The 27,262-nt window shown below is 47.9% G+C and overlaps 2 protein-coding genes across 2 annotated transcripts in view; one reads left to right on the plus strand and one right to left on the minus strand.

The window, feature by feature from the left end:
• The first annotated feature begins 1,538 nt into the window (after positions 1 to 1,538).
• On the plus strand, positions 1,539 to 12,245 carry LOC149285735 (ubinuclein-1-like). The gene is made up of 19 exons (XM_089494823.1): positions 1,539 to 1,769; positions 2,395 to 2,478; positions 3,467 to 3,562; positions 3,709 to 3,843; positions 3,965 to 4,050; positions 4,235 to 4,658; positions 5,004 to 5,074; positions 5,300 to 5,429; positions 5,878 to 5,996; positions 6,196 to 6,318; positions 6,432 to 6,575; positions 6,925 to 6,975; positions 7,154 to 7,196; positions 7,328 to 7,615; positions 7,682 to 8,377; positions 8,832 to 9,081; positions 9,271 to 9,363; positions 11,567 to 11,678; positions 12,140 to 12,245. Exons 1-19 carry the CDS (start codon positions 1,539 to 1,541, stop codon positions 12,243 to 12,245), a joined length of 3,282 nt encoding a protein of 1,093 aa, XP_089350949.1.
• Positions 12,246 to 13,447: 1,202 nt separating this feature from the next.
• The window catches only part of LOC149285736 (periplakin-like), a 29,288-nt gene continuing 15,473 nt past the window's right edge, over positions 13,448 to 27,262 (minus strand). Inside the window, exons 4-23 of the mRNA XM_089494824.1 lie at positions 27,090 to 27,244; positions 25,720 to 25,843; positions 24,593 to 24,718; positions 24,417 to 24,458; positions 23,878 to 24,039; positions 22,934 to 23,041; positions 22,390 to 22,485; positions 22,145 to 22,267; positions 21,759 to 21,905; positions 20,789 to 20,940; positions 20,593 to 20,690; positions 19,231 to 19,397; positions 18,667 to 18,845; positions 18,320 to 18,458; positions 17,799 to 17,992; positions 17,569 to 17,719; positions 17,240 to 17,323; positions 16,678 to 16,791; positions 16,319 to 16,411; positions 13,448 to 16,114 (exon numbers count right to left, since the gene is read on the minus strand). Coding sequence (XP_089350950.1) covers positions 13,448 to 16,114; positions 16,319 to 16,411; positions 16,678 to 16,791; positions 17,240 to 17,323; positions 17,569 to 17,719; positions 17,799 to 17,992; positions 18,320 to 18,458; positions 18,667 to 18,845; positions 19,231 to 19,397; positions 20,593 to 20,690; positions 20,789 to 20,940; positions 21,759 to 21,905; positions 22,145 to 22,267; positions 22,390 to 22,485; positions 22,934 to 23,041; positions 23,878 to 24,039; positions 24,417 to 24,458; positions 24,593 to 24,718; positions 25,720 to 25,843; positions 27,090 to 27,244 — 5,121 coding nt within the window. The remainder of the gene's footprint in view (positions 16,115 to 16,318; positions 16,412 to 16,677; positions 16,792 to 17,239; positions 17,324 to 17,568; positions 17,720 to 17,798; positions 17,993 to 18,319; positions 18,459 to 18,666; positions 18,846 to 19,230; positions 19,398 to 20,592; positions 20,691 to 20,788; positions 20,941 to 21,758; positions 21,906 to 22,144; positions 22,268 to 22,389; positions 22,486 to 22,933; positions 23,042 to 23,877; positions 24,040 to 24,416; positions 24,459 to 24,592; positions 24,719 to 25,719; positions 25,844 to 27,089; positions 27,245 to 27,262) is intronic.

A 27,262-nucleotide genomic window follows, 5' to 3' on the forward strand; every position in this document is an offset into this window, starting at 1 on the left:
CTTACCGACACAGCCGAATCGGGGAAGGATTGGGGGGGATAGGAAGGAATACAGGCCGCGCGGAGGATGCCGGGAACAGGAAACACTCCCACCCACCGTGCGCGCGACACCAGCCCACGCTCTGCGCGCAACACCAACAACCCTGCCACCTCCCTGTGTTTCCGTCAACCAACCAATCAGCGACGGCGTATCAAGAGCCAATCCGGAGTGAGGTGCGAGGTAACGTCAAGGGGTAGCTACGCCTGCTAGCAAGGAAGGTCGCGCGCGAGCGGTTTCCCTGGCCGCCCATAGGCTGCATAGGTAACGTGATGCTGTTCTGGCCTGTCAGTCGTTGTTGTTGTTGTTATTATCAGCGTCCAGGGAAGGAAAGTCACGTGACCAGGGACGACTTGTTTCCTCTGGACCACGTGACAGCTTGTCCCCGCCCCCTCCTTTTCCAGCGGCGGTTGGCGACCCTGGCGCGCCGCTCAACGGCCAGTGAACGGTGCCGGCGGAGCGGAGATCCCTACTGTGAGTGCGCGTTGAGTAATCTGTACAAGGTGCCGCGCTGGCCATCTGCACTGCAATTCAGGGGCCATTGTTCGGGCGCCCTTCCGGGTGAACCCCCGTAGAGATTATAATGGTCTGGTCCCACCTCTTGTTTTAGGTGCAGTGGAGCGACCTGCGCGTAAAAAAGTGAATCCAAAGATGGCTTGGCCCTGCTTTCATTTGAGTGCAACAGGGGTGTTTCCCCTCTCTTCTTTCATTGGGGTTTCTCCATACTTCTCCACCACGTGCCACTGGGGGTGCCCCTAGAGCCCCCTCCCTTCGTGCCACTGGGGGTGCCCCTAGAGCCCCCTCCCTTCGTGCCACTGGGGGTGCTCCTAGAGCCCCTCCCTTCGTGCCATGGGGATGCCCCCACAGCCCCCTCCCTTCGTGCCATGGGGATGCCCCCACAGCCCCCTTTACCATTTGAGTGTCTGTAGCTCTCTCCTTTTGTGCCATTGGGGTACCCCGTGTCCCCTCACTTCCTGTCAGATTGCTGCTAGTGCCCCCCATTTGTGACTGTTGGGGTGCCCTTGCTGTCATCTCCACCACAGCTGCTCTGTGACGGCGCGAGTTCCCCTTAAACCATCGAGCGAGCGTGTAACTCCCGGCAAAGAGTGCGTGATGGGGGGGCGCTGCTTACGATGACCCATAGGGGGGTACTTGGTCATTCTATAGGTATTGCAGGTGCTATAATGCGAGGGCCGCTCTGTGTGACTCGTGCAAATTCATTGGCCGACTGACCTTGCAATTATTTTCCTCAACAGGACGTCCCGGCAGCGATGCATCTGGTATGGAGAGGGAATGTCACGTGCGCGCCTTCCCATAAAGCCGTGGGGTAGACACATAACATGCGCTGATTTCATACCGTCTGAGATCTTCTCTCCAACCGAACCGGCCGACGACGTGTCTAGATAAGCGTGATTTACTGACCTGGAACCCGCGTCCCACCCTGTGTCAATGGGACCCCCGAGCTAAGGTTTCATACGCTCTTTGTGGGTGGGGGGGCGAGAATGGCAGAGCCCCGGCGGGTACAGCTGGCCTGTCTCTCGCCAAGCGGCCCTCCGCATCCTCCGGTTCCAATGAGACCCCGGAGCGAAGAGAAGGAATCGGAGACGCCGGCCACCATCCGCTTGGATCTGAAGCTTTTTGAACCAGATCAGAAAAAATGCCCCGAATTCTGCTATCCCGAGCTGATCAGGAAAGCGAAGGCCGCCAGCAAGAAGAGATCGTCCTCTGAGAAGGTGAGAAAGATCTCGGGTTCGTCTCCGTCGTGCCGCCATTGGCCTAGCGAACCGTGGAAAGTTTCCTCTACAGGGAAGGAATAACGAACAATTTTGTTAAATTACATAAAAGCAGAAAAAGAGAGGATTTACTCACAGGGAGAGTGGCTGAACGACTACTCTCATGACTCCGGGCAAACCCTTCGGCCGGCCAAAGCCTGGATGAGATCCATGGGAGTTTTAGTTCTGCAGCATTAGAGCTGTTACCGGTCTAATCAGCCAATCAGGAGAAATAGATCCTAATTATTATTATCGTCCTTCTATGTAAATCGAATGTGTAAATATTTTATTTTTTTTAAATATTTTTATTATTTGGCAGATTTTGAACCTAATATTTATACTATTAAAAAAAAAAAAAAACGTAGGCTTTATACTCTGGTGTCAAATGGGTTCAGATAAGCCAATCCTCTGCCGTCTTGTTGGAGTGTGCCCTCACATTGGTGAGTGATGGATGTTTGTGACGTGTATATATATACACTGATAATTCGAGAGCCCCGTCTGTCCGTCCGTCTGTACGTGTCGCATGCTGGTGTGTTGTTAATAATAATAACGTAACGGATTGCGTGTTCTCTGTTCCCGATCCAAGAAGAAGACGGTAAATCCTTTCAACGATGAAGAGGCTGAGAAGAAGGAGGTGGCAGACATGGCCCAGAGGTTTGAGGAGAAATACGTAAGTGACATTTTAACCCGTTTATAGAATTTAAACGGGATCTCCCGCTGTTTCTGTAGATCATGTATTATGTTATCGGCAGTCGGGTTCCCAGCATTGTCCGCTAAGTAGGTTTCTGTTCCTTGAAGAGCAGGAAACCCCCGTTAAGTTTTGCAGGGTCTCCCTTAGTAAAAGTTTCCCCCATGTGATTGACATGCAGTTGATGTGGCCTTTCCCTAGCCGGACTTCGGCCACTAAGGGCCGGTACCAGCCTGTACAGTGTCTGTATATTTTGCGTGAATCTGATTTCAGACAATTAGATGTCTGGCAAACATCTGTACGGGAATATAGTTTTAATCCCGGCTGTTACGAGGCGGCCTTTCCAGGGATTTCCGCCTCCCGAATCAGTGCCCCCCCCCCCCCCCCGACGCGTTAACGTCAGCACAGGGTATACTGACAGAAATGTGCTAATAAGCATCGCAGGTACGTTTTCTGCTCCTAACCTGGATTGAAGACTCGTTGTCACGATGGGGGATTCCTTTGGGAATATCCTAGCTGGGTCGTTATGACTCCGGTTTCTCCGGCCCAAGACGGAGGATAAGATTACACGGGGGGGGAGCCCCGCGCCGCGAACGAAACAAAAGAACTCCGTTTTATACGACTCCTTGGCAGAGCCTTTAATGAGCTCAGAATAAAGGCTCTTCGTTTTCTGAATGTTTAGTGAATTTTCAGTGATTTCTGCCCATACAGCCGTAGTTTTTGCACACAGTGAGATCTTCACCAGGACAATAAATAAATAGCACCTGATGAAGACCTCATTGCGGTCCAAACGTCGGCGGCATATGTTTACCTTTATTGGAACGCAAACGACCGCTCTCCTTGTGTAAAGATTCCTAGAGGTCTGGAAAACGCCTGCCGGTCCGGAATGAGTAACGCCGAGGCCGCTGGGCTCCTAAATATTTTGGGTGCGTAAAGTTCACCTGTTCCTGTTCCTGTCCCTGTTTTGCAGGGGAGCAAGAAGAGGCGCAGAGACCGCATGCAGGACCTGATCGATATGGGCTACGGATACGACGAGTCCGACTCCTTCATAGACAACTCCGAGGCGGTGAGTCCAGTAACCACCAGTCCAGAACTCGTAGGGTTAAGGGCATTCCTGCTGGTTCCCAGTTGGAAAAGTAAAGATGGCGCCTTCTTCAAAAGAGATCTCCGGCTTTGGATTTTTTTATCATCAAGGAACCTCTTGCCTTTCAGTACGACGAGCTTGTCCCCGCGTCTCTGAGCACCAAGTTCGGAGGCTTTTACATCAACACTGGAACTCTGCAGTTCAGGCAGGCGTCCGAATCGGAGGACGAGGGGGTCAAAGAAAAGAAGAAGTCGTCGCCCAAGGTAGGCTTCCTTCATCTTTCACCTCTAGGGTCAGGAGAAGTCTTCTCCAAGCCCGGTCCGAGGCCACACTGACCACACTCTCTGTTTGCCTTCCATACTACGCGTGCTTCTAATCCGACAGAAAATGAAGGAAAGAGGGGAAAAACTGAAGAAGAAGAAAAGAGACGAGGAGAAAAAATCCAAGAAATCCAAATATCCAAAGAGCGGGTAAGAAAATTCAAGCCTGAAACGGGGCTCGCTGGGGACCCTTAGGGCTCGTTACGTTCAGTGAACTAAAGCACTTCATGGGATGTTGCACCCGGAAGGGGTAAAACCCCCTACAGGGTCAGATGGATCATTTAATGGTTGGAGGGCACCTTGAACTCCATCTGACCCTGTGCCTTTTAATCAGGTTCACTGCGCTGAATGGCACTAAAGAGAAGAAAAAGAAGAGTTCTAAAAATCTGACCGATATGCTGGCCAGATTCCAGAAGGAGAAGGAAGCTCAGAAAGTGAAATCCGCCGCTCCCCCCGTGGCATCTACTCTGAAGCCGTCCGCGCCGGCCGCACAGATACCACCCACCCCCCCGCAGGAGGCCGAGCCGGTCCCGGACCCTCTTCTCTCTGCCCTGGTGTCTGAGACCGAGCTGCTGCAAGCGGCCAGCGCCATCGAATCCCTGAGCGAGAAGGATCTGGATCAGTTAGTCCCGAACCCTCCGGATAAACCGGACACGGCCCCGAAAGCTCCAGCAGCCGCGGAGGAGTTTAAAAAGCCCCCGTCCCTCCCAGAGGGGCTGCCTTCCTCGCTGGAGAAACGGATCAAGGAGCTAACCAAGGTGAGGCTGGGTTTCGGATTTATACGTTGGGTCGGTTTAATTCTTATTATTTTTTAACGTTAATTACGCACGTAAAGGGACAAGTCCAGCGGTTAAAAAAAAAAACTCTCCTTCAGCGCTTTATACAATAATGTTGCTGATAATAACCTGGTTTTTATCCAATTTTGGCTCAAACTCCCTTTAATGTGCTTGATGCCTGAGATAAGAAAATGGTGAGGGTTCCGCTTCTTTTCTTTTTTCCCATAGACATTTAATTGAAGCGCACAACATATAAACACATAAAAAAGCCGAGTGCATTGATACGGATTTCTGTTGGTTCTCGATAAAACCTGACTCTTGTTTCAGGCCGTCAGAGTGTCCGAGGGGGACAAGAAAACGATCCCGTTTACCCAGGCGATGAACAGAGCGCTTCTCGAGTAAGTGTTTCTTTCCTTGGAAACCGATCGCAGGACACTAAAAAAAAACCTATAACGAAACAAGATGGAAGCTCCGGAGCTGCAGCGCACGCACGCCTCTGTGGTCCTGGTTTCTTAGCTGCCTAAAGCATTGAAATAAAATCCAGGTTCCAGTTATAAAGATCTTTAATATCTTCGTTTTTCGCCCCCGACGACCTTCACTGATTTATCTCTCTTTCTTTGAAGCATCTACCTGTTGTCCCGGGACCTGCCCTCGGCGCTGCATTCTGCCGTGTTTACCCACCTCTCCTCCGTCCTGCCCTGTGACAAGGACACGCTGGTGAAATGGGCGAGTCGGCTCTATTTGCACAAACAGGTGAGGTGGCGAGCGCTACAAACGTCGCCTCCCGGCCCGATCTCGTCGACAAATTCATTCAGGCTTTGATAATAACTGAACAGACCTTAAAAATAGTCCCAGAACCCCAGATATTGGACGGTGGAGTGATGGAACACGGGGACTTAAATATATATTTAATTAGATATTAGTAGTTAGATACATAGTAACAGAAATAGCTTGTCATGTAGTTTTAAGAAGATTTAGAGAATATAAAAAAAAAAAAGCTGATAGAGACTAAAAATCGACTTAGAACGGATTTATGGAATAGATGGAAGATCTTCAGACTGAATTGTTGGCTCTGTTTGATGGGTGTTGGAGTCCTAGAAACTTTTAAGTGTTAAATTGTTTGCTTTCGCAGAAACCGTCTCCACGAAGACCCGCAGGTCACGCGCGACACGGTTCCATGACACGCTCTGTCTCGTTTTAGGGCAGCCCTCTATGGGAACCTCTGAAGAAGTTGAAGGACGCCATCGCCAAAGCCATGCCGGAGCAGATCAACAAGTACCACGAAGAGTGCAAAGTCCACAACCAGTCCAAGTACGCCAAGTAAGTGAGCGGCCGGGTGTAGGAGCCGTGCTGACTTCATCGCGGTCAGGGAAGTGACTCGCCCGCTAAGCTCTGCTCCAAATAATAGTTAAAAGTTACGTTCCTGCCTGCCGCCCCCAAACCCTGTATGCCCCCCGGAGCGCAGTGCGCGGTCGGTAAAACTCATTGGGTGATGGCTCTTTTCCCGCTTTTGCCCCAGGATGCTTGAAGAAGAGAAGGAGAAAGAGCAGAGGGCAGGTTCAGAGGAAGAGGAGGAGGAAGAAAAGAGCAACAAGAAGTCGGCCAGTCCCAGAAAAAAGTTCCAGTGGAACGAGGAGATCCGGTGAGGAGCTTGGGATGGACGGGACGAGGCAGGAGACCGCGCTGGAGGAGGTCAGGCGAGTCTCCCATCCGCTTACCTTTAACCCCCGCCTCGCCGTTGTCTTGTTCATGCAGGCAGCTGCTGTGCCAGCTGTTCCGGATGAAGGTGGAGATGTTTGAGTCGGAGGGAAGCAGCCTGCTCAGCCTGGAGGATTATCTCAAATCCTTCCTGGACGTCGAGGTGAAGCCTCTGTGGCCCCGGGGCTGGATGCAGGCACGGTAAGCGGGGGGGGGGGGGGGGCACCGAAAAGATCCCGCAGATCTGAATGTGAGGCGCTCTACCGATGGGATTATCAAACGGTCCACCTGACTAGATGCCGATTTATTGGATATTGATTGGATTATCCCACTCTTGGGCGAAATGGCATCGTGCGGCACAGATCAGCGAAGAGCGCAGCTGGATGTATGAGGTCCGTAGAGGTCTCAGTAGGGGAAAGGAGAGTTGGGCATCGTCTTGCAGCGTTGCTTTTGGCTTCATTTTATTAGAAGGGGGAGTCGTTTGACTTTTTTGGAGGCTACTCAGGCTACTCCGTTGCCTTTACATCGTTGCCGTTTGTTTTGCTCGCAGGACGCTCTTTAAAGAGACTCGGCGTGTTTACCCGCAGCTCTCCTCCATCATGTGAGTATGTGACGCCAACTCATTAACCCCGCGCCCGCCGCCTCTGAATGATTGTATTCTACATTGAAAACGAGCCGGTTGTTCGTTGGCTGGTCTCGCGCCCCGTTCTCTGCTGTTAACCGGATGGAGCCAGCAGTCGGCCGGCCTAAATTTTTTTTTTTCTCTCTCTCTCAATTAGAGCGAAGAACAGAGCGCTAGTCTCGCCAAAGCTCAAAGCAAAGGTACAGCCAGCTTGGGTTTACATTCTTATATATTTTGTAATATTTCTGTAAGATTCCCATTTTTAGTAGTGTTTTTTTTTCTACCAGTGTTTCTGACGCCCATGGGTGGGCAATCCCGCTTTCTGTTACAGGAACCTTCCAACAAGCACGACAAGAAGTCCACGTCGCCCCAATCGGAGAACGCGGCTGGAACCGCATCTGCTTCGGCCAAGGAGCATCCGGCGCCGTCCTCCACGCCGTCGCAGCCGGCAGCCTCACCCTTTCAGACGTACGCCCAGGACAACTCTTTGGACGGAGACCTTATCCACAACCCGCCTTCGCTGGACGGTGTGTCAGAACACCTGACGGCGCTCTCTAACCGCTCTGCGGGTCTCGACGTTTCCACCTCCAAACTGGGGACCTCTGAGAAAAACATGGCGGTGGAGGAAAAGAGAAAGTCGTGCCCTCCCCTTCCCTCTCCATCGGTCCCCACCGTCACCCCACAGCCTCCGCGCGGGTATCTGGTTGACCAGTCTCTGCTCTTGGGACCTGAGAAGAAGTTGATGTCCTCTGGTCACAGCCCCCGGCCGCCTTCTTCTGAAAGCCACCAGGGGAAGCTCAAACAGCATCTCCATCACGGGGCGTTAAAGTCTTCTCAGCTCAACGCATCCTTGCAGCCCTCGGTGAAACTTTTCCAAATAACGAACCAGCACAGCAAGGGGAGCCTCTCGCATCCCGGCCATAGCGGAAACCCTAGAGGTTCTGCCCCTTCCCCTCCGCAGCGTCCCACCGCGCAGCAGACCAAGCCCTCCAAACCCCAGGGATTTCACTCCGCGTCGTCCTCCGCGAGCAGCGCTCACAAGCCTATCATCTCTCCGGGCTTTGTGGGCAAACACCCGGCCGGTGGCTCCAACCAGCAAGTATACCGACCCCCGGTGCATAGACACCCGGTTCCCACCGGCGGAAACTCGGGGGGCATGGGGGGGCAGAACGCAAGTGCTGCAGCCTCCCCAAGCCCATCTTCTTCGACCCTCCCTCGCGGTTCTACGGTCCCTGTCAAGAAACCTACGTTGCCCCCTCAAAAGCTGACCTTGGTGGCGCCGCAGGACACCGGAGGGGGCACCCAGGGCGTTGCCAAATTGCTGACCTCTTCAATGGTTGCCGGAGTTGGAGGAAACGCTGCTTCTCCCGCTAACATCGCTGTAAGTACCCCTGCGTCAGAACCCTTTGTTAGGCAAGTGCCTGGTGTGCTTGGTCCGGGCCAAGGTATTGAGTGTTTAAAGGTACTGAACTACCAGTGCTTAATTAATACATTGCCTGGGGCGTCCACACCTGTGTGTCTTTCTACATCACGAACGGCGTTGACGTTTTGGGGCTTATTGACTAAAAGGAGAGCTGGCAGTTGGGGTTTTAACGCCCTCACTTCACTGTTCATTATGGACGTCCGACACCGGCAGCTTCCTCCGGCACGAAGGGCTGAGCTGGCCCTGTATAATGTATAATTCAATGGCTTAGAGACTGGAGAAATCTCACTGATTTAACTACACATTATACAGGGCCGTGCAGGCTCTTCCCGGACCTCCATCACGTATAGTGAAGTCAAAGAGCGCAAACTCTCCCTTTAGTGAATAGACCGCTCTTTATTCTCCCCCGCAGTCGGCAAAAAGCAGCGTAGGCTCCGGGCTCCTCGCGCCTGGCCAGTCGCTGACCGTCCTGACTCCATCGTACAAACCAAACAGCGGGAAGCTCCCGACGCCGACCTCCCTGGGAATCCTCTCGCCCATCCACACCTTTCCACTCCACGTCATCTCCTTCACCGCGGATCCTGTGCCAAAAGCCACGGCTTCGAGCGACGCCATCGTTACCGGGCCGGCCCCCGGGACGTTTCACCACGGGCTACCGCGCAGTGAGTACTCGCAGTCACATTGGGGCGTCTCTTTATGAAATAGCGCGCCCCCCCAAGCTTTGGGGTCACCCCTGAATCGCATTGGGGGTGTCGCTTGTATTTTCAGGCTCGCTCTCTTCTAGTCTAAGGGGCTCAGAAGCCCCTCTGGGTCATGTTTTGAGGTGACGCTCTCGCTCTCTCCTTGTGCAGATCTTTTAGGTGGTTTACATCCGGCCACAAAGCATCACCCAACGTCTGTCCCGCACTCAGGCCTCCCAGTGCATGTCCAGCCGGGCCAGACAGGTAAACATTTCTCCCGCACCTTTACTTTACATCGTGGAATATCCTCTACCTACACAATCAGTCGTTGGTCTCGCCTTAGATTCAGGAGCCGTATGTCTATCCCATGCATGTTTAATCCCCTCGCTGTATTACCCTCTACCACCTCTGCTGGGAGGCTATTCCACTTATCTACTGCCCTACCAGTAAAGTCAAACTTCCTTCCATTCCATCTCCGCCTCTGACCCTCTAGTATTAGATTCCGGTCTCTTGTTGTGTGGTAACCATGAATTCCTGCATTTCTGTAACTCTTCGCTCTGTCCCTTTAAACTACAGATGGCGCGCACCTCCACGGGAAGGGGCCCTCGGGTCCTCAGAGAAAGCTTTAATCTGTCGACCTCCCCCTGGAATGTGGGTCACGGCGCCAACGACTTTAAAAAGCACTTGCACGAGAATGCTCCCCGCGGCACGACGAAAAGCACTTGTTCTGTATGTGGCAGGAGTGGCTTGCTGAGGGTGATGGGAGTTGTAGTCCACGCTGCTGTCTCCCAGCCGCGGGGCTATCCCTGCTGTACAGCTTGCTGCAGTTACTTTGGGGTTTTTTATACTGTTTTTATCTTAAGGCGACTGTCTTATTGTTTGTTGGTTTTTTTTGCCTGGACTTTTATAGATTTTTAGCGCGCTCGACAAGTCTTTATTTCTGAGAGATTTGCCGCCCCTCTCTGCGTTTTTATTTCTGACCCGACTCCTTCTTCCGGCCTCGTCGTATCGTTACCCCTCTACCTCCCGCCCCCGACTCCGTTCATCCATTTCTGTATTTTTTATTATTTATTTTTTTTTTATTTTTGTATTTGTTGAAATATGGCCAGTGTTTGTGGACCAAAAATCGTTTTTGTTTATAGAAATAATCTTTTTGACTTTTGTAAGATGTGGCTTGGCTGTAAATGAGCGGATTTACGCAGAAATGGCGTGTTAATTTAACTTAAATCTTGTCAAATGGCAAGTTTGAGCTAAGGAGGAGTGTTTTTGTTTTTTTTTTATATTTTTTTTTTTCCCCCGCAATTTGCTCACTATACATCTTCCTCCTTATCCACAGTAATTTTCTTTATATAATTTTTTTTCTGCAGCCACGGATAAATCTCAAATGGGAAATATCGCCCCCCCCCCCCCCCCCCGTTTTGTTATGAATGGGGTGTAAGTCCTGGGTATGCTAAGGAAATCGCATATAATACGGTGGAGGATTGTAGATACTTTTGTCTTAATGGTTTTTCCCCTTTTTATATATGAAGGATTGAAAAGTTGGCATTTTTATCATACTTTTATAGTGAATTGTTTGCAGAGAAGTATTTTAGGATTTTCGTGCGACGGGCACATGGACCGTTAACATTAATAAAAGTCCAAATAAGATGTCGTTTGCCATATTGTAGCCAATTGGCTGGTGACGCTTTTGGATTTTTTTTTACATTTTTTTTAGAAAAATATTTTTTTGCCGCTCGACGGTTACTTTTCAGTTACTTTTGGTTTTATAGATCCGAGATCCTAAGGAGGGGTGTTGACATTTTGTATGTTTACCTGGAAGCGACCACCTTTTCATGGAAGTCCAATGCGTTTCCGCCCGGTCAAGACGTGAGCGTTGGGTGCTGATCTAAGCCATTCATATCCGGTCAGCTCATCGCTTTGATGACCTTGAACGTCCTCTAAAACAAATATAACCCCGCGTTCTATCAAGCTGAGGCTTCGTTGGCTTCAATCGACTCTTCCTGGTGAAAACCGATGACGGCCACCGTGGCAGCAGGTCCTCACCGAGTTCAGCTGACCTATGGTGGCCTCCATAGACTCAACGTTGGGTTTCGGCAAGAGTTTGGCCAACACGACCCCGCTGGGTCCGTTAAGGGTTACGGGTGATTTAGGAGCTGAAGATAAGCCTCTAAACACGTGGAATATTTAATCCCATCCCTGGGAACGGCGGTCTTCACGATGCGCGGACGGAGCATCTTCGTGACGTTCCGTCCATCGGGGTTGGTAAAGATGTCGCAATGTCTTGCGTGAGCCGCTCTTCGAGTGACAGACCCCGATTTTTGTAGCTTTTGCTTCATGGCAAAATAATCACAATTTGAGCGTTCTGGGGTGTAACAGCGCGACTTGTTTCTCTATGCAACACTGCGGACCTAGTTTTCTACCCCTCTTAGGTGCTGAACTTTTTTTTTTTTTTTTTTTTTTATAAAAGCCCCTGTAGACCCCCGGCGCACGGCTTGGCGGGACACTTTTCTGATGACCCGGCTGCACCTTTTTGTATCTGAAGATTGTACAGATTTTGTGACTGTTTCAGCTCCCGCGATGTTTGTATTAAACGCTGTTGACCGACCGCGTGGTTCTTTTGTAAAATGTTTCCAAAGGCCCCTTGCGTGTGTTTATCGGACCTCTTCCGATCCCGTGGGTAGCAAAGCAGGCTTCGAGGGGAGACGCTGCTCAACAGGGAGCCCGGCTCCTGAGATAGTGGTTAAGACTGGGAAACTGTTTTAGGGGGATGATCGGGATAAGGAAGAATTTGGTTGTTTTTTTTAGGTGTGTGCGTTGTGGACGGTTAGTTTAAATGAGCCTTAATTTGTGCCTTTATAGGATATACTTGAAAATACATTGAAACGCACATAGGGCGAAAGGAGCGGACGGCTAACGATAACCATGCGCGGGTGAAATGTTAAAGAAAAGGTTTCAAAGCATCCAAAAAAAAATGAAAAACTTGCTGTTTCTTTTTTTTTTTTTGTACTTTTTTTGTTTTTCTTCTTATGCACTTTGGCAGCAGGTTAGCCGTTCGCTGCTGGCAGAAGCTCACGGACTTTTCAGTCGCCTCTGACAGCCACGCCGAGATACTCCTAGACATCGACGTTGGGTTAATTGCGATGTAAAGATAGGTTTTGTTTCGTTTGACTGCGTGTAATAAACGTTCGTTTGGTTCCTAATTTTCAGTGTCTGCAGAATTATTAACCCCGCGTAAATCCAACCCGCTAAAGTTTGCCAATTTATTTTTCTAAAATGCGTAACTTTGTATTTGTCAACGTTAAATCTCACCTACCACTGAGTTACCTGGTGCTCGAATTTGACCAAATCTCCTTGCAGGGAGTCCTTACCCAATTCTGTGTCATCTGTTTGTTTGTTAACCCACTAGCCAGAAATTGTTGGGTATATATCTATCGTTTATGTGCTTTTTATGTGTCGGGAGGTAATACATTTTTAAAGAAAAAAGACCTTTAGCTTTTCACAGGACCACACTGACTGCCCCCGATGGTATAAAGGCCTTGACTACTGAATTGAATCCCAGTAAAATGATTCAAAAACATTCAAAACCACCGCATTTTTATTAGCATTAACATAAATAAAATACATTTTTATAATCCCCTTATTCCACCCAGAAATAAATGAGATACCCAGAAATGAGGCCAAAACGGTGGTAGAAGCACCGCAAAGTTACGTCGGAAAGGTCTTGGTTAGTAAGGCACTACGGTAGCTGGGCAGGGGGAGAGCAGATAGAAGTAAATTCAAACCAAACCATTTACCAAACATACTATATAAAATACTTTGCCCCCGTATGGCATGGAGGGGGCTATAAACCAGTAATCTATTTTATGTATATATATATATAATTTTTTTGGGTTTATTTGTACTTTTCTATTCTGTTCAGTGCACGTCGTCTTGGCAACCTTCCCTCGGATCTTTGGTTTAAGAATAAGACGTAACAATAGAAAATTATATCGCAATTGAATAGTTTCTGTAACATTCCTCTATTTTTTTCGTATTTAATATCATTTTTTTAAGAAGCTGTGTAGGAAAGGGTGAGGTTAAAAAAACAAACAAAAAAACGTAGCAGAACCGTAAGTGTAGAATGTATACATTTTCACTCAATTTTTTTTACCAATCAGTGCTATACATGTGAATACATGAGAAGTAATCCCGGTGCCGTCTTGTGAGAACTACGGGACCTGTATGTCAGGTGGTCATCTGCGTTGGATCAACGCCATATAATCTATACATAGGATGGTGGCTAAGGGCAGCTGGATCGCCGCTCGATGTCAATTTTATACCCCATGGATGGTCGACGGACCACGATTTATTATTTCTTGCCGGACACCAAGGCGGCAAATTCTTGGATGGACATCTCCTTGTTGAGGTAACTGTCGTACTGACGTTTGGTGATGCGGCCGCTCTTCAAGGCATCCTCAATGTCGAATTTCTTGCCGGATTTTCTATCGTGGATGACTGAGGATTCGCCGTTGGGCCCCTTGATTGAGGTTTCTTCCCAATCGCACTCTTGGCTCTGGAGGTTAACGAACATCTTCCAGTCAATCAGACCCAGGTTGCGAGCTTCTTCTGGCGACATCTCTCTTCCCGTGTCCGGATCAATAACTACGATGGACCTGCGCAAGTGGTTTTCTCTCTGCTCCCTTTTGATTGCCGTGTTCTCCATGCGTTTCTGTAACTGTTCGATTTCAAGATCCTTCTCGCTGGATATTCTCCTGAGTTCCCTCAACTCTTTTTCCAAGATAGACAGGCGCGAGTCTAGGTTCACACCGCTGTCTACTTGAGTCATGCTTCGGAGATCCCATGTCTCTCTATCGGTAAGTTGTATCTCTGACTCCAGGTGACGGACATCCATTTGCAAGCTTTGCTTTTCCATCTGTAGTTTGTGGACTTCTTCCCTCAGGTACTCCAGTTCCTTGTTGGACTTGGAGTTGCTGAACTCCAGCTCAGAAAGTCGAGCTTGAAGCTGATCAACTTCAGAGTCCAGCTCTCTCTTGCGCTTGTTCTCTTCTTCCAGGCTGACCTTAAGTCTCTCTATTTCTTTCTCTGTTTCAGCATCCTTCTCTACTTCGATTTTCTCTGTGAAAACAACCTTCTCCTTCACCTCTGTCTTATCTAGCGTGATTAATTTATGTTGCAGCGCCTCCAGTTCCGTCTGAAGCATCTGCCTCCTGTGTCTCTCTTCTTCCACTTGGAGCTTCAGTAAGTTGTGTTCTTTCTCTTGCTGTGGATCTTGTTGCAAGACCACCTTTTGCTTTAGTGTTACTTTCTCCTTGGTCTCTATCTCTCTCTGTTCCAACTCGTTCAACCTCATCTTCAATCTCTTGATCTCAAGTTCTGCCTCTCTCCTTGCCTGCCTCTCCCTCTCAAGCTCTTCAAGTTGACGTTCGAGTTCTGATTTCCGCCACTGCAACTTGCGAAGTTCTTCCTGAAGAGAGTCCTTTTGTTTCAGCTCATTTTCAATGTTCTTCGCAAAACTGTTAACCTCCGACTTCAGCAAAGGATCTTCTTCGTACTTCACCACCTCTTGGTGAACCACCTTCTCCTTCACCTGTGACAGCTCTCTCTCTTTCTGCCTTATCTTTTCTTCTTGGGACATCCTTTCCCTTTCAAGGTCCAAACGCTTCTTCTGCTCTTCAGCCAACTTGGCTCTTAGAGTCTCAACTTCTTTCTTGGTGGCAGCGTCTTCTCTGTATTGTAGCACCTCCTGGACCACCTCTTTTATCTGTACCTGTGGTTTAGTGTCTATCCAACTTTGGATCTCCTGCTTCAGTCGAGTAATCTCAAGTTCCGAACGCTCTACCACTCTGGTCTTCTCCAAGATCTCTCCTCGGAGCTTCTCTAGTTCAGCTAGGACTTCTGGATCTGTCTTATGCTTGATGACTTCCTTGGTTATTTCTTTTATCTCTATCTGGGGTCCACGTTTCTTTATGGATTCCATCTCAGTCTGGAGAACTTTCAGTTGCTCCTCCGATGCTCTGTACTTCCTCTCTTGCTCAATCAACTCCAGGCGCAGGTTTGCCAACTCACTCTCTGCTTTGGGGTCTGGGCGAACAATCTCTCGCACTTTTTCTTGGACGACCACTTTGGAATTCTCCTCTTCCAAGATGTTAATCTTTCGGATCAGCTCATTCTTCTCACGCAGATTTAAACGTATCTTAGAGGTCTCCTCCTCATACTGCCTGCGGAGGTCGGCCACCTCTCTCTCACTTGCCATGTCTTTCTCCACCTTCAGCACTTCTTTCACGGTGATCTTGCCCTCGGCCATGGCTCGCTCTTTCTCCAGACGTTTTAGTTTTTCTTGAAGCAGGAGAAGCTCTTCCTCCTCTTTCTGCCTTTCTGCCTTCTCTCTCTGCATGGTCTCTTGAAGTAATTTGTATTCTGTCGCTAACTGGGGGTCATTTTGTAGCTTGACCACCTCCTTTTCAGTTATCTTTTCCTGAGGTTTGTTCTTTTCTTCTATCAAGATGGCCAATCTCTCCTTCACGCTCGCAATCTCATTTTTCTTTGACCCCTTCTGTCTCTTCAGTTCCTCTAACTCTTCTTTGAGCCGTAAGAAGTCCTCCTGCTGCTCCTTGTCCTTCTCAATCCTCAATACTTCTTTGACGATGTATTGCTGGCCTCCTTCCTTTTGCTCGTACTCCAAAGTTCTTAACGTCAGCCTCAGGGAATCTAGTTCATCCTGCAAGGACTTGCTCTTACGCTGATCTTCTGAGACTTTCTCTAGAGCCTTGTGGTAATCTTCTTCCAGCTGTGGATCGGGTACTTTCTTCAGTACCTCTTTCTTCACAATGGTTTCTTGAGGTTTCTGGTTCTGGAGAAAGACGATCTCTTCGCGGGTGCTCTTAATCTCCGATTCCAGCTGCTGCCGACGCTGGACCTCGTCATCCAACATATTCTTGATTTTCCAGGTCTCCTCGGCAGGTTTCTCCGACCGGCTCATCTGAACGGATTGTTGTTGGACTTCCACGTCCGGCTGCTGTGTAAAGCAAAATAACATTGGCTCTGTGAGAATTTGATATTATTCTACATGAATTGTTACCAGTTTCCGACTCGTAACCGGGATTAGCCAATCAAACTATACACCTTCCTTATGGTATCTTGGCGAGGGAAGGCAGGAGTCACTGAATGATGTCCTTTAATATTATAATACCAACTGCCTTTTATTTCGGCTTCTCGTTACCTGACGTAGGAGGCTCTGCGCGAACTCCAGGGTTTGCATCCTCTGCTTGTTCACGGCGTTGGCTTCGGTGAATCGAGCAGCCAGGTCAGCTTCCTAAGTGGAGACAAAGTAAATATTCAGACGATGATTAACCCTTCCTTTATCCATTGGCTTTTGGACAATAGAGTGCAAGCTCACAAGACCAGTGCCTTCGTGTTATCGTTAATCTAGCATATTGTCCGTATTCTCTCCTTTATGGTGATAGTTCTTACAGAATCCTAAGAAGCTCTATTAATAAAACGTAGTGAGTAAGATTGTGGAAGGGCTGCTAAAGGCGATAGGGATAGATATGTTGCGGATGATTGAACGACCCCACGTACCTCTTCCTTCACTTTGGTGGCTGGAGATTGGATCCTGGCTCGTTTGCCGTACGTGTTCCGTCTGTTCTCCATGTCGGTGATAGACCTCAGTTTCTCTGCATCGAGCTCGTAGTCCTAACACGGCACATCAAGAATTACTCTGCTGTATTACAACTTCCGCCTCTTACACGAGGACGATCCTTTAAGCAGATTTTAACCAGCATAATGGATAAATATTCCTACGCTTCCCATACTATATATAACAGGGATGTCAAAATCAAGCTCTTTGGGGAGGAAGAAGGTGGTGTTGGGTAACATTCAGCACTTTTCTCATTAAGGAGAACCCCAGGCCCCTGTTACTTGGGGTTGGTGATGGTACTCGATGTTCACCTGTTGTCTATACAGGTGAAGTAATGGTCCAGCGGTGGCCACAGGAGTTAGTCTGTCTACCTACTTTCCATTGAGATAATTCCACCTTGGGAAGCTCTCTGTTCCCTGGTGAGCCTGCGAGTCGCCTTAGTTCTGGAAGGGCACGTCCTTCCTTGAACGTTTTTGTTAATGCCCCCGTCGGGAGGTATCTTACCTTTACCGCCTGCTGGTATTGCTGGGCATTCTTCGACACGTGCTGCATGTCCTGATCCCGGTCTGCTATCTCAGCGAGCAGGAGCTTCAGATGAGACAAAAAATAAATCTTATTGAATCTTATTGGAAAAAGCATAATTTCAGCTCAGATGTCGTTCCTGGTTCCTCAGGTCCAATCTAATCCTTATATTTCACAGTTATCAGCACCAGAGATAACTTAATAACCTTCCAGGGTTTGTCAAGATGTCCAATTCCATAGAAAATACATAGATGTAGGTTTTTATTCCATAATATAACACAAGAAACGATGATCTGAAATTCTTAACCTACCCGTTGGTTCTTCAGTTTGGTCTCAACTTGTTTGACATTGTCCGTGTCCTTGGGCTCATAGGTGGGTAAGTTACGGATCCAGCCATCGACACTGTCGTAGTTGTTACGGTAGTTAGAATAGGCTGCCTTGGCCTTCTGCAAAGCCAATGACCTGTTTAAAAAAAAAAAAAAAAGTATCAAAGTGTCCTTTATTTCCCTGAAAGCTTCGCACCTGATCCTCCGTGTCTAACCTGCTCTGGATCTGTTGGTCCAGCTGACTGTAGCGCTGGTTGAGCTTGGACACCTCGGCGTCCTGACGCTCAATATCTGGGCAATGCTCCTGGAAGCGGTTGGCGAGGTTGTTACAGCTCAATTTGCAGTTGTGTAAGTTCTGTTCGGCCTCAGCCAGGACGCCTCTTCCGATCTGCAGCTCTGTACTCATCACCTACACGAGAAAAGCGTAAAAGTAAGAGACGGTACCTCAGGGGCGGGGCCAAATTAATTTATGGCAATAAAGTGAAAATAAAATGGAAGGCTATATGAGATATTGACGAGGTGGGTTGAAGAAGCACGTCGGTTAAAACTAAAAGCACCCAAGAATTTTCATAACTGTGACCATCGGCAGAAGATGAGGACCTGGAATGTTGCCCCTAACAGTTAATTTAAAGGATGAGTGGGCGAGGAGGGCGTTTATAGAAGAGGCAGGTTCTGTAAATGTTCTTATGTTGGTTTGGTATGATTTTTGTCATAGCAGGTAATCGGCCTCACTCACCGCCAGCTCCTGCAGCTTCTTCTCCACCGACCGCGGGTCTTCTGGCACGGTGTCATCCTGGCACAATTTGCTCTCGTAGGTGGCAAGCAGATCACGGCTCTTCTGCAGGCTGCCCTCCAGGCGATTGGTTCCCTCAAGCCTAGGAAAAATCACCAAAAGTGAATACAGACCACCAGTCAGATGAAAACATAAGCATGTGGATGCTGTGAACGTCCTTATTGACCGCAAAACATCAGAGGTCGAGGACAAATACACATAGACTTATTTTGAGATATTCACTAGACGAAGAAGCAGCTGTGGTCATGTGAGGACCTCTTTAAGACCAGCCATTATAAAATGCCACCTACTTGTCCTGCGCAGCACCGAGCAGATCATTGACCCGGTCGTACTTCTTGTTGGTTTCTGCCATCTTACTTCTTAGGACGGATGAGCTGGAGACGTCGGAGGAGTTGGCCAGGTAGGCTTCACACTCCTGGACTCGCTGGTTCTTCTCGGGTTCTATGCGCTGCACCTGGTTGGAGATATTCTGGAAAGCAGAAGAAACACATTAGACGCTGCCAGTGAACCTCCTATTTTCTTACGGCAAGAAGTCCGATATCCTGGGGGTCGCTCCTGGTTAGTTCGTGGGGGGGGAGGAAGATGTGATAGAAAGGAGAAGACATGTTAGAGCAAGACGCCATAATCTAAAACTAGAGAGTCAGAGGTATAGATGGAATGGAAGAAGGTTTTACTTTACAGAGGAGGTGGTAGATAAGTGGAACAGCCACCCAGCAGAGGTGGTAGAGGCTAATACAGTGAGAGAATTAAACATACATGGCATAAGAAGATAAGATGTAAAATCTTTTTAGTTTTAGATGTTCATAAACATGCATTTTGGGTAATGGGCAGCGCTGGATGTGGCCTGACATTACCTTGAGCTCCTTCAGCCTCTCTGAGCTGTCCTGCACGGCTCGGCTCTGCTCCAATGGCGGACGTAGTTTGGCGCTAACAGCCTTCTCCTGCCTGTCCAGGTCTGTAATGACCTTGTCCATCCCGGCCAGCAGCTGTCGGCCCTGTATGTCCTGGGCGTTGGAAACCACTGTGGATAATAATTTTATATGTTGATCATGGAAGTGCAGGTGACATCATAGCGAGATGACATCATAGCGAGAGGGTCTCCTGGACCAAAAGTAACTTTAATTAGACCCCCGCAGTCCCCTGGATGGATTTTACAAGAAAAGGAGAATTGAGAGAATGAAATTAGACAGAAAAAGGAGAATCTACTGGCTTCTGTCCACTCCAGAAAACACTTTAAGACCCCATCTTCTAGACCATCGGTTCTCTCTAACATCTGCTCATCTCCACAAAGATTGCATTTTTTTTTTTTTAGACTGCCCAACATCTTAATGAATCGTTGTTTGCAGAGTCTATAATAACTAGACCAAGAACAAAAAGGACCAAAAACGGTCAGACGCATTTCTCATTTCGTTCTTGGTCCATTCGTTTTTGGACAATGAATGTTGTTGGTCGAGAAGAACGCGTGAGAACTCGTTGGAGGTCTCTCTTTGTTCTCGGACGTTCGCAAATGTGGTTAAACTTAGAATCCGTACAAATCCGAAGTCTAACAATAACATACAGCCTAACATTTCAGGTTTCCTAACCGGGACACGCGTGTTGGGGGAGGGGTGTCGGGTGATGACCAACGCAGGGGCCGCTTCATTGATTTTACGGCGTGTAAACGTTCTGAAACTCTATTCTAGATCCACATTTGTATATTTTTGGAATGATACATTTATCTGTATGGTGATTCTACAGCAGACTTCACGTTTTTAACATATAGTATGTTTTAGGGTTTTTTTCCACCCCATTTTAAATCCTGCTCTCCGTCGGCGTTTGATTCTCGTCTTTGATCTCCCGAATGAACCGTGGAATGCCGAGCCGATCGGGCTTCTCTTTGAGGATTAGATATCAAAGTCCTGGCTTTGCCCGAGCTACAGCTAGTAAAATGTAATGCACGTTTTTCATACGACCGGCCGACGCAAAGCATGCAGACGCGCGGAGCTGTATGAACACGATGACTGAAGCGCTTTAATGCCTGCTTTCTTAATCTTTGATGAAGACCCGGTGGAAACGTTGGGTAGTCTCTTTGTGATGATACTGCTTGAAAGTTCGTCAGTCTCCTTTTTTTGTAATTATATTCCCAATTCCCGTCTTATGTCCGGCGAGGACACGGGAGTCTATCGGGTTGCCTGTAGACTCAGGCGCCTTGTGGCCCCCTGGGGGTCCCCGCTTACCCTTGCCGGACTCTTTCTTCAGGTCTTCATAACGCTGGATGAGGGCGGTCCGGCTTCCCGCGGCTTTCTTCTTGGTGGCTTGGAATTGGTTGGTAATGCTGTCGGCAAAGAAAAAGCCGAGGTCAAGGAACCACGAGAAGCGGACCGGGGGGGGGGGGGGTCGGTTACAGGAGAGGGTATTGGAAGAATTATTTACCTCTCGCCCAGAGCCGTAGCCTCGGGGTCTGTTGGGGGGATCATGAAACATACGCCAGGGGCAACGAGTTTCTTCCCGCTGCTGTCTGTCACCTCCCATCGCTCCCCTTTATTGGTCTTCAGAGTGTAACTCGACCCGCGGCTGATATCACCCTGCGGGGCAGAGAGCGGAGACATGAGAGGGGCAGTAGAGACAGCTGTTTTTCTCATAATGGGTTAATTTTTGAAACCATCCTTCTATCAATGATGATATCAAACAGGCGACAGGGGCAGATCCGCGTCTTTCATTTCATTTTGCCAACTTTCATGAGAAAAACACGTAGACAGCATGTGAGGACTGGGGGGGGGCAGAAGAGCTGTCATTGATTGGTGGACAACAAACATATGAGATTGGATGTGGCCTGAGTATGTGTGTATAAGTATGTAAGTGTGTACTCATGAGTAAGTTACTGAGTGTGAGTATGTTATAGTGTGCCGGTGCGTGTAAGTAAGTATGTTAGTATAGAAGCAAGTATGTTACTACGCGTATTAGGGTGTGTAAATATGTTAGTATGTTACTGTGTGTGTGTAAGTATGTTAGTGTGTGTGGAAGTATGTTAGTGTGTGGAAGTATGTTAGTGTGTGTGGAAGTATGTTAGTGTGTGTGGAAGTATGTTAGTGTGTGTGGAAGTATGTTAGTGTGTGGAAGTATGTTAGTGTGTGGAAGTATGTTAGTGTGTGTGGAAGTATGTTAGTGTGTGTGGAAGTATGTTAGTGTGTGGAAGTATGTTAGTGTGTGGAAGTATGTTTGTTAGTGTGTAAGTATGTTAGTGTGTGGAAGTATGTTTGTTAGTGTGTAAGTATGTTAGTGTGTGTAAATATGTTAGTGTGTGTGTAAGTATGTTAGGTTGTGTGTAAGTATGTTAGGTTAGTGTATGTGTTATTATGCGAGTATGAAACCAGCGGCAGAGAAGTCCTTGTTTATGTTTTACCTCCTCGGAGCTGAAATCACACAGGGCTTCCACGGGGATCGGTTTCAGCGGCGTCTCCCTGCGGTATTTCAGAGGGAGAACCTGATGACTCCGCGTCTTTAAGGAACTCATCACGTCTGCGTACTTATCCAGAGCTTTCTCCTGATCCTAGCAGGAAGGAAGGAGCCAGCGTTACCAAAAATGTGGCAGAATGACTCGAAACCAGATTTTTGGTTGAAAATCATTCGTTTAAGGGCGCAGCTTATAACCAGACGGGTGAATAATTGTAAATTTGGGTCAACGTGGCTTGAAAAGCCCAGAATGATAATAAATCAGCTCATAAAAGCAGCGGTGTTTCAGATGGAGATGGGGGGGATCCCCTCTCCTGCCCCCGTTTCCCGTCGCACCTCCAGCTCCCTCAGCTGAGCCTCGATCTGAAATTTATCCTTGAAGTCGGGGTTGTAGCGATGGTCGAGGTCGCCGTCCACCCTCTTCAGGAGGTCTTGGGCATCTTTGGCGTCTCTGTAGAACTATAACAGGGTAAAAGTCACTCAGACTGCGTGGGGGGGGGGTATCCTCAGCTTTCCTCATAAAGCCCCCCAATCTCAATTTATACTCCAGCCCCAGCTGCGAGGTGCTGCAGCCTGCTCACCTGGTGGTAATCCTCCATGTACTTCAGGTGACTCTCCTCGCAGATCAGAAGGTTCAGATACTCCTTCCAGTCGGCGTGCACGGCCTCCATGTGAGCCTGGGATGGGGGGACAGGAACACGTTACGTCTCCAGCAACCAACATACGCCAGAGTGGTGTACAAGACACCGATCTCCGTGCCCAGCACCAGACAAAGGAGCCTTCTCCCTGGCTGCTACCGGCCACAGTGCGAAGGCTTGTCAGGCATCATGAGAGTTGGTGCTCAGCCACTGGAGGGCCATAGGTTGCCAATTCCTGAGTGACCCCGGACAATGTATTAATTAAAATGTCTAAAGAAGGGACCAATGAGGCCTTGAAAGCTAAGAGAACCGTACACCCTCCTCCATGAATGTTGGTCGCTTTCGACCATCTCCATTGGGACCAACGAGGCCATATTTTGTATTAGAAGCCCATATGTAGGTCCTAGGGAATAACATCGAAGCCGGTGAAGCTCCTGTCCCACTGGCCGCACATCTCCCCCAGGAAGACCCCCAGCCCTCTCGTTACCTCTATGGGGACATTCCCGGGGTGACCGGCTTCCAACAGCTTGTCGCCTTCCTCCTGCAGTTTACTAATCTCCTGCTCCTTGGTCTCCAGGCTCCGCTGGATGAAATTCTAGTAGAATTGGGAAAATCAGGACAAATGATATAATACGATAAAAATAATTGTTAGCGTCGCTGCTGATTGGTTAGATATATTTGGATGATCCGGTCCGTGCGAACGATTTGCATCTCCGGGTTATAATTCAAATCAAGGCAAATGATCATCCGATAATATCTTCCGCCCCCCTAACCCTTTCAATGCCAAAGATATAAACTTCTTTTTTTCAATTATTTTTTTTTTCTCTCTCCCAATTTTCTAATAAAATAAGAGAATTATTTATCCGAAATACGTTTATTGCCCTAATTATACTAAAATCTTCCTACACTGCTTGAAACAAACTCATCCGCTAAACTGAACTCAACTGCCAGGTTGACTTATACAGTTGAAGTTGCCAACTTGCCTCGTGCTCAGAAAACAGGCCAATCGGCATAGAAACCTAGAACCCACCGGCAGATCGGCCCCATCCGGCCCCCGTCTCTCCTGCTGTAAAGACTCAAACCTTAATCAGTCGTTGGTCTCGTCTTAGATTCAGGAGCCGTATGTCTATCCCATGCGTGTTTAATACCCTCACTGTATTACCCTCTACCACCTCTGCTGGGAGGCTGTTCCACTTATTCACCGCCCTCTCAGTAAAGTCAATCTTCCTTCCGTTCCATCTCAGCCTCTGACCCTCTAGTTTTAGATTCTAATTTTATTGGAGTATTGTCAGAGGCAACGCGCCCCGAGTCGATGGCAGATTCAGATTTCAACTCAGCAGTCTCTCTGTACTTGTTGTGGATCGCTGAGTTGCTCTTTGAGTTGACTTAGTTGAGTTGTGTCGAGGTGAGCGCCTGCTCAGACTTACGCACCTCGTACTGCCGGCGGCGGCTGATGTAGTCGGTGTTGCGGTCGCTCCAGTCGTACTCCATCCTCTCCTTCTCCTGCTGATCCAGCCAGTAGAGCTCGTTGGTGCAGCGCTGCATGTAATCCTGCAGGGTACTCAGGTCGCGCTGGCGCTTCTGGGACGCAGACTGCGGGCGCAAGCAAAAGACAGACATGAGTATCGGGGGGCACGTTACACTGCAGACACCAGTACCGGGGGGGGGGCACGTTACTCTGCAGACACCAGTACCCGGGGGGCACGTTACTCTGCAGACACCAGTACCCGGGGGGGGAGTTACTCTGCAGACACCAGTACCGGGGGGGAGTTACTCTGCAGACACCAGTACCGGGGGGGGGCACGTTACTCTGCAGACACCAGTACCGGGGGGGGGAGTTACGCTGCAGACACCAGTACCCGGGGGGGGGGAGTTACTCTGCAGACACCAGTACCGGGGGGGGCACGTTACTCTGCAGACAGGGGTTCCTTTACTTTGGAGACAGGAGTAACGGGGGGGTAATTACTCACCAAAAGTTTCTGGTACTTGACCTGCAGGCCGCTGATATAATCCTGTAAGAAAAGATAAACGGATAAACGGATATATTTGGGGTCCGGGTAGAATTTCTCTTTCCTTGTTAAAAGGGATAATCCCCGAGATGACTTTTACATTTATTATACATGACGCAGGGCCAGCCCTGCCTGACCTTGTCGTTGTCCTTGTTCACGTGATCCCCGATGGCTTTGACTTCGTTGTGAAAGAGGTTGTGCTCCTCAATCTGATTCTCCAGGTTCGGAAGGTCCGTGGCGAAGCCTTGCTTGCTAAGCAGATCCTGCAAAAGTCATTCAATTAATTATACTTTAAAAAAAAAAAAAAAGTCAAGGAACCCCCCCACCGCCGACGTTCTAAAGACAAACAACGACCGGCACGGAAGGTCCTACCCAGGGCCGGACTGGCCCACCGGCCACTTTAATTTCATGTTTCATGAACACCCCTGGCCCCCACCAGACACCAGGGAGTCAGAAGCAGTGGTAAGTCGGGGGGGGGGGTTATTGGGGGTATAAGGCTTTTCTGGAGGCAGAGTGCCCCATGATATGCCTTTTAACCCCCTTTATGCCACTCTGCCTCCAGAAATGCCTTATACCCGCCCCCCCTATATGTCACTCTGCCCCATGATATGCAAGAGTGGCATATAGGGGGTATAAGGCATTTCTGGAGGCAGAGTGGCATATAGGGGGTTAAAAGACATATCATGAGACAGAGAGGCATATAGGGGGTTAAAAGGCAGGTTGGCAAATAAAAGTAAATAAAACAAAAAAATATATATTTTTCTCAATCACAGCTTTTCTTTGATATGAAAAAAAAATCATTTACATGAATTAATTAATATTTCAATCTGCATTTCTTATCACAAAGGATTCATCGCAGAAACTTTCAGGGTGAAACCCGATTTAGTTGTAAGAACGGATTTCGTAATTACCGTTGGTTTCGCGGTCCTTCCCCCCTAAAGAGAGGACCTTTTACTTAAACATACTGGCGGACCACCATGAAAAAAAAAACAAATGAATAATGTATCTGAAATCTGAATAAAATGGAACTTTTTCATCTAAAAATTTTTGCAGTTTCCGTTATATTTAATGCATTTCATTTATTAGGGCCTTTTAACACTTGTGCTTTCTGGCATTTTAATACAAATAATGCGATAAAAAGAATGTTTTATAGTTATTTGTACGGCACATAGTGTGACTCGGGTGTGTATAAGGGGTGCGCGTGGGTATATATGAGGCTGCTCTCCAAATGTTTCCAGGGCTGCTTTTCCGACCCGGCTCCTACCATCTTATCGTCGATGACGTTGCTCCAGTTGACTTTGGGAACTTGTCCTGCTGGGGCTGTTTGATTGTAAATCTGCTCGTGCTTCTTCTTCTGATTACCAAGACGTTCCTTCAGCTGCCGGATACTGAAACGAGGACAGAAGATCGTTATGAAGAGAGGACACGGAGAAAGAATCCCGAAAGCTCATCAAATTTTACATCTCTTTCTAAGTCGGCCCAATAAAAAGACTCCATGGGTTCCCATGACACGTGTCCTCCAAGAACGAGTCTAGGACTTAATTTTGAGAACACAAAAACAAGAATTAATGGCTCAAAAGTGGTGTTTTTTGGGGTTTTAAGTGGACTTCAGATACGGCCAAGTCTAGAATAAATTCCATACAGGTCTCCTTCCGCGCTTCCGAAGGTGGCCTCCCGTTCAGCCCCTCTAGAGAGCTGCGCCTGCTAGTGTCCGATCTCCTGGATTTCATTTACGTTTTGGTCTTTTATCACTTTTTTTATTTTTACTATTTCAGTTTATTTATAGAATGTTGGCAGATTCCGGTAACAGTTACCAGCATGTCTTTTTTGTGCGATTTTTTTTCTGTGGCAATATATATAGTTAGTGTATATATATATATATATATATATATATATATATATATATATATATATATATATATATATATATATTTATTGAGAAGATGTAATAAATGAGGCTGTAATATGTTCAGCTGACCGGACAAAAAGTCCGGCCGCTCAGGGCCAGTGTGATCCCACCTGCTTCGGATCAAGTGTCTGCATACCGGCTATTTTTGTAAAGGAGGGATTTGTATGTCCTTTTATCTGCATTCACTAAATCCTTATAACCTGTTATATCCCAGTATATTCCACATATTATATATTATATACTCTCCCCCCCGTATAACTAATCCTGTCCTTATAACCCGTTATATCCCTGTATATTCCTCATATTATATATTATATACTCTCCGGTCGTATAACTAATCCCGTCCTTATAACCCGTTATATATCCTGTATATTCCTCATATTATATATTATATACTCTCCGGCCGTATAACTAATCCCGTCCTTATAACCCGTTATGTCCCTGTATATTCCTCATATTATATATTATACTCTCCGCCCGTATAACTAATCCCGTCTTTATAACCCGTTATATCCCTGTATATTCCTCATATTATATATTATATACTCTCCGGCCGTATAACTAATCCCGTCCTTATAACCCGTTATATCCCTGTATATTCCTTATATTATATATCTTATACTCTCCCCCGTATAACTCATCCCGTCCTTATAACCCGTTATATCCTGTATATTCCTCATATTATATATTATATAGAACACAGTTGTATAAGGTGAGATACTCACTCCTCTGATATCATGGCTGCCTGTGGGTGGTTCAGCTGACTAGCTAGAATCGCGTCCGTCTCCAGCACCACTATCAGTCTCTCGGACTCCGTCATGGTGTGAGACGTCTGATCCTTATAAATCACAGGCTGAGAGGCGAGAATTTTATCCACATCCTGAAAAAAACATTAGAT

This window comes from Sceloporus occidentalis, unplaced genomic scaffold (genome assembly GCF_023333645.1).
Source record: "Sceloporus occidentalis isolate IW3139 unplaced genomic scaffold, rSceOcc1.0.p SCAF_76, whole genome shotgun sequence".
In the NCBI taxonomy this organism is placed as follows: Eukaryota; Metazoa; Chordata; class Lepidosauria; order Squamata; family Phrynosomatidae; genus Sceloporus; species Sceloporus occidentalis.

Excerpts from the sequence above, each read along its gene's own strand:
- LOC149285735 (XM_089494823.1), top strand. The coding sequence starts at position 1,539 with ATGGCAGAGCCCCGGCGGGTACAGCTGGCCTGTCTCTCGCCAAGCGGC. Across the intron at positions 4,659-5,003 it reads GGATCAAGGAGCTAACCAAG|GCCGTCAGAGTGTCCGAGGG; the intron begins GTGAGGCTGGGT and ends CTCTTGTTTCAG. Across the intron at positions 8,378-8,831 it reads CTTCTCCCGCTAACATCGCT|TCGGCAAAAAGCAGCGTAGG; the intron begins GTAAGTACCCCT and ends TCTCCCCCGCAG.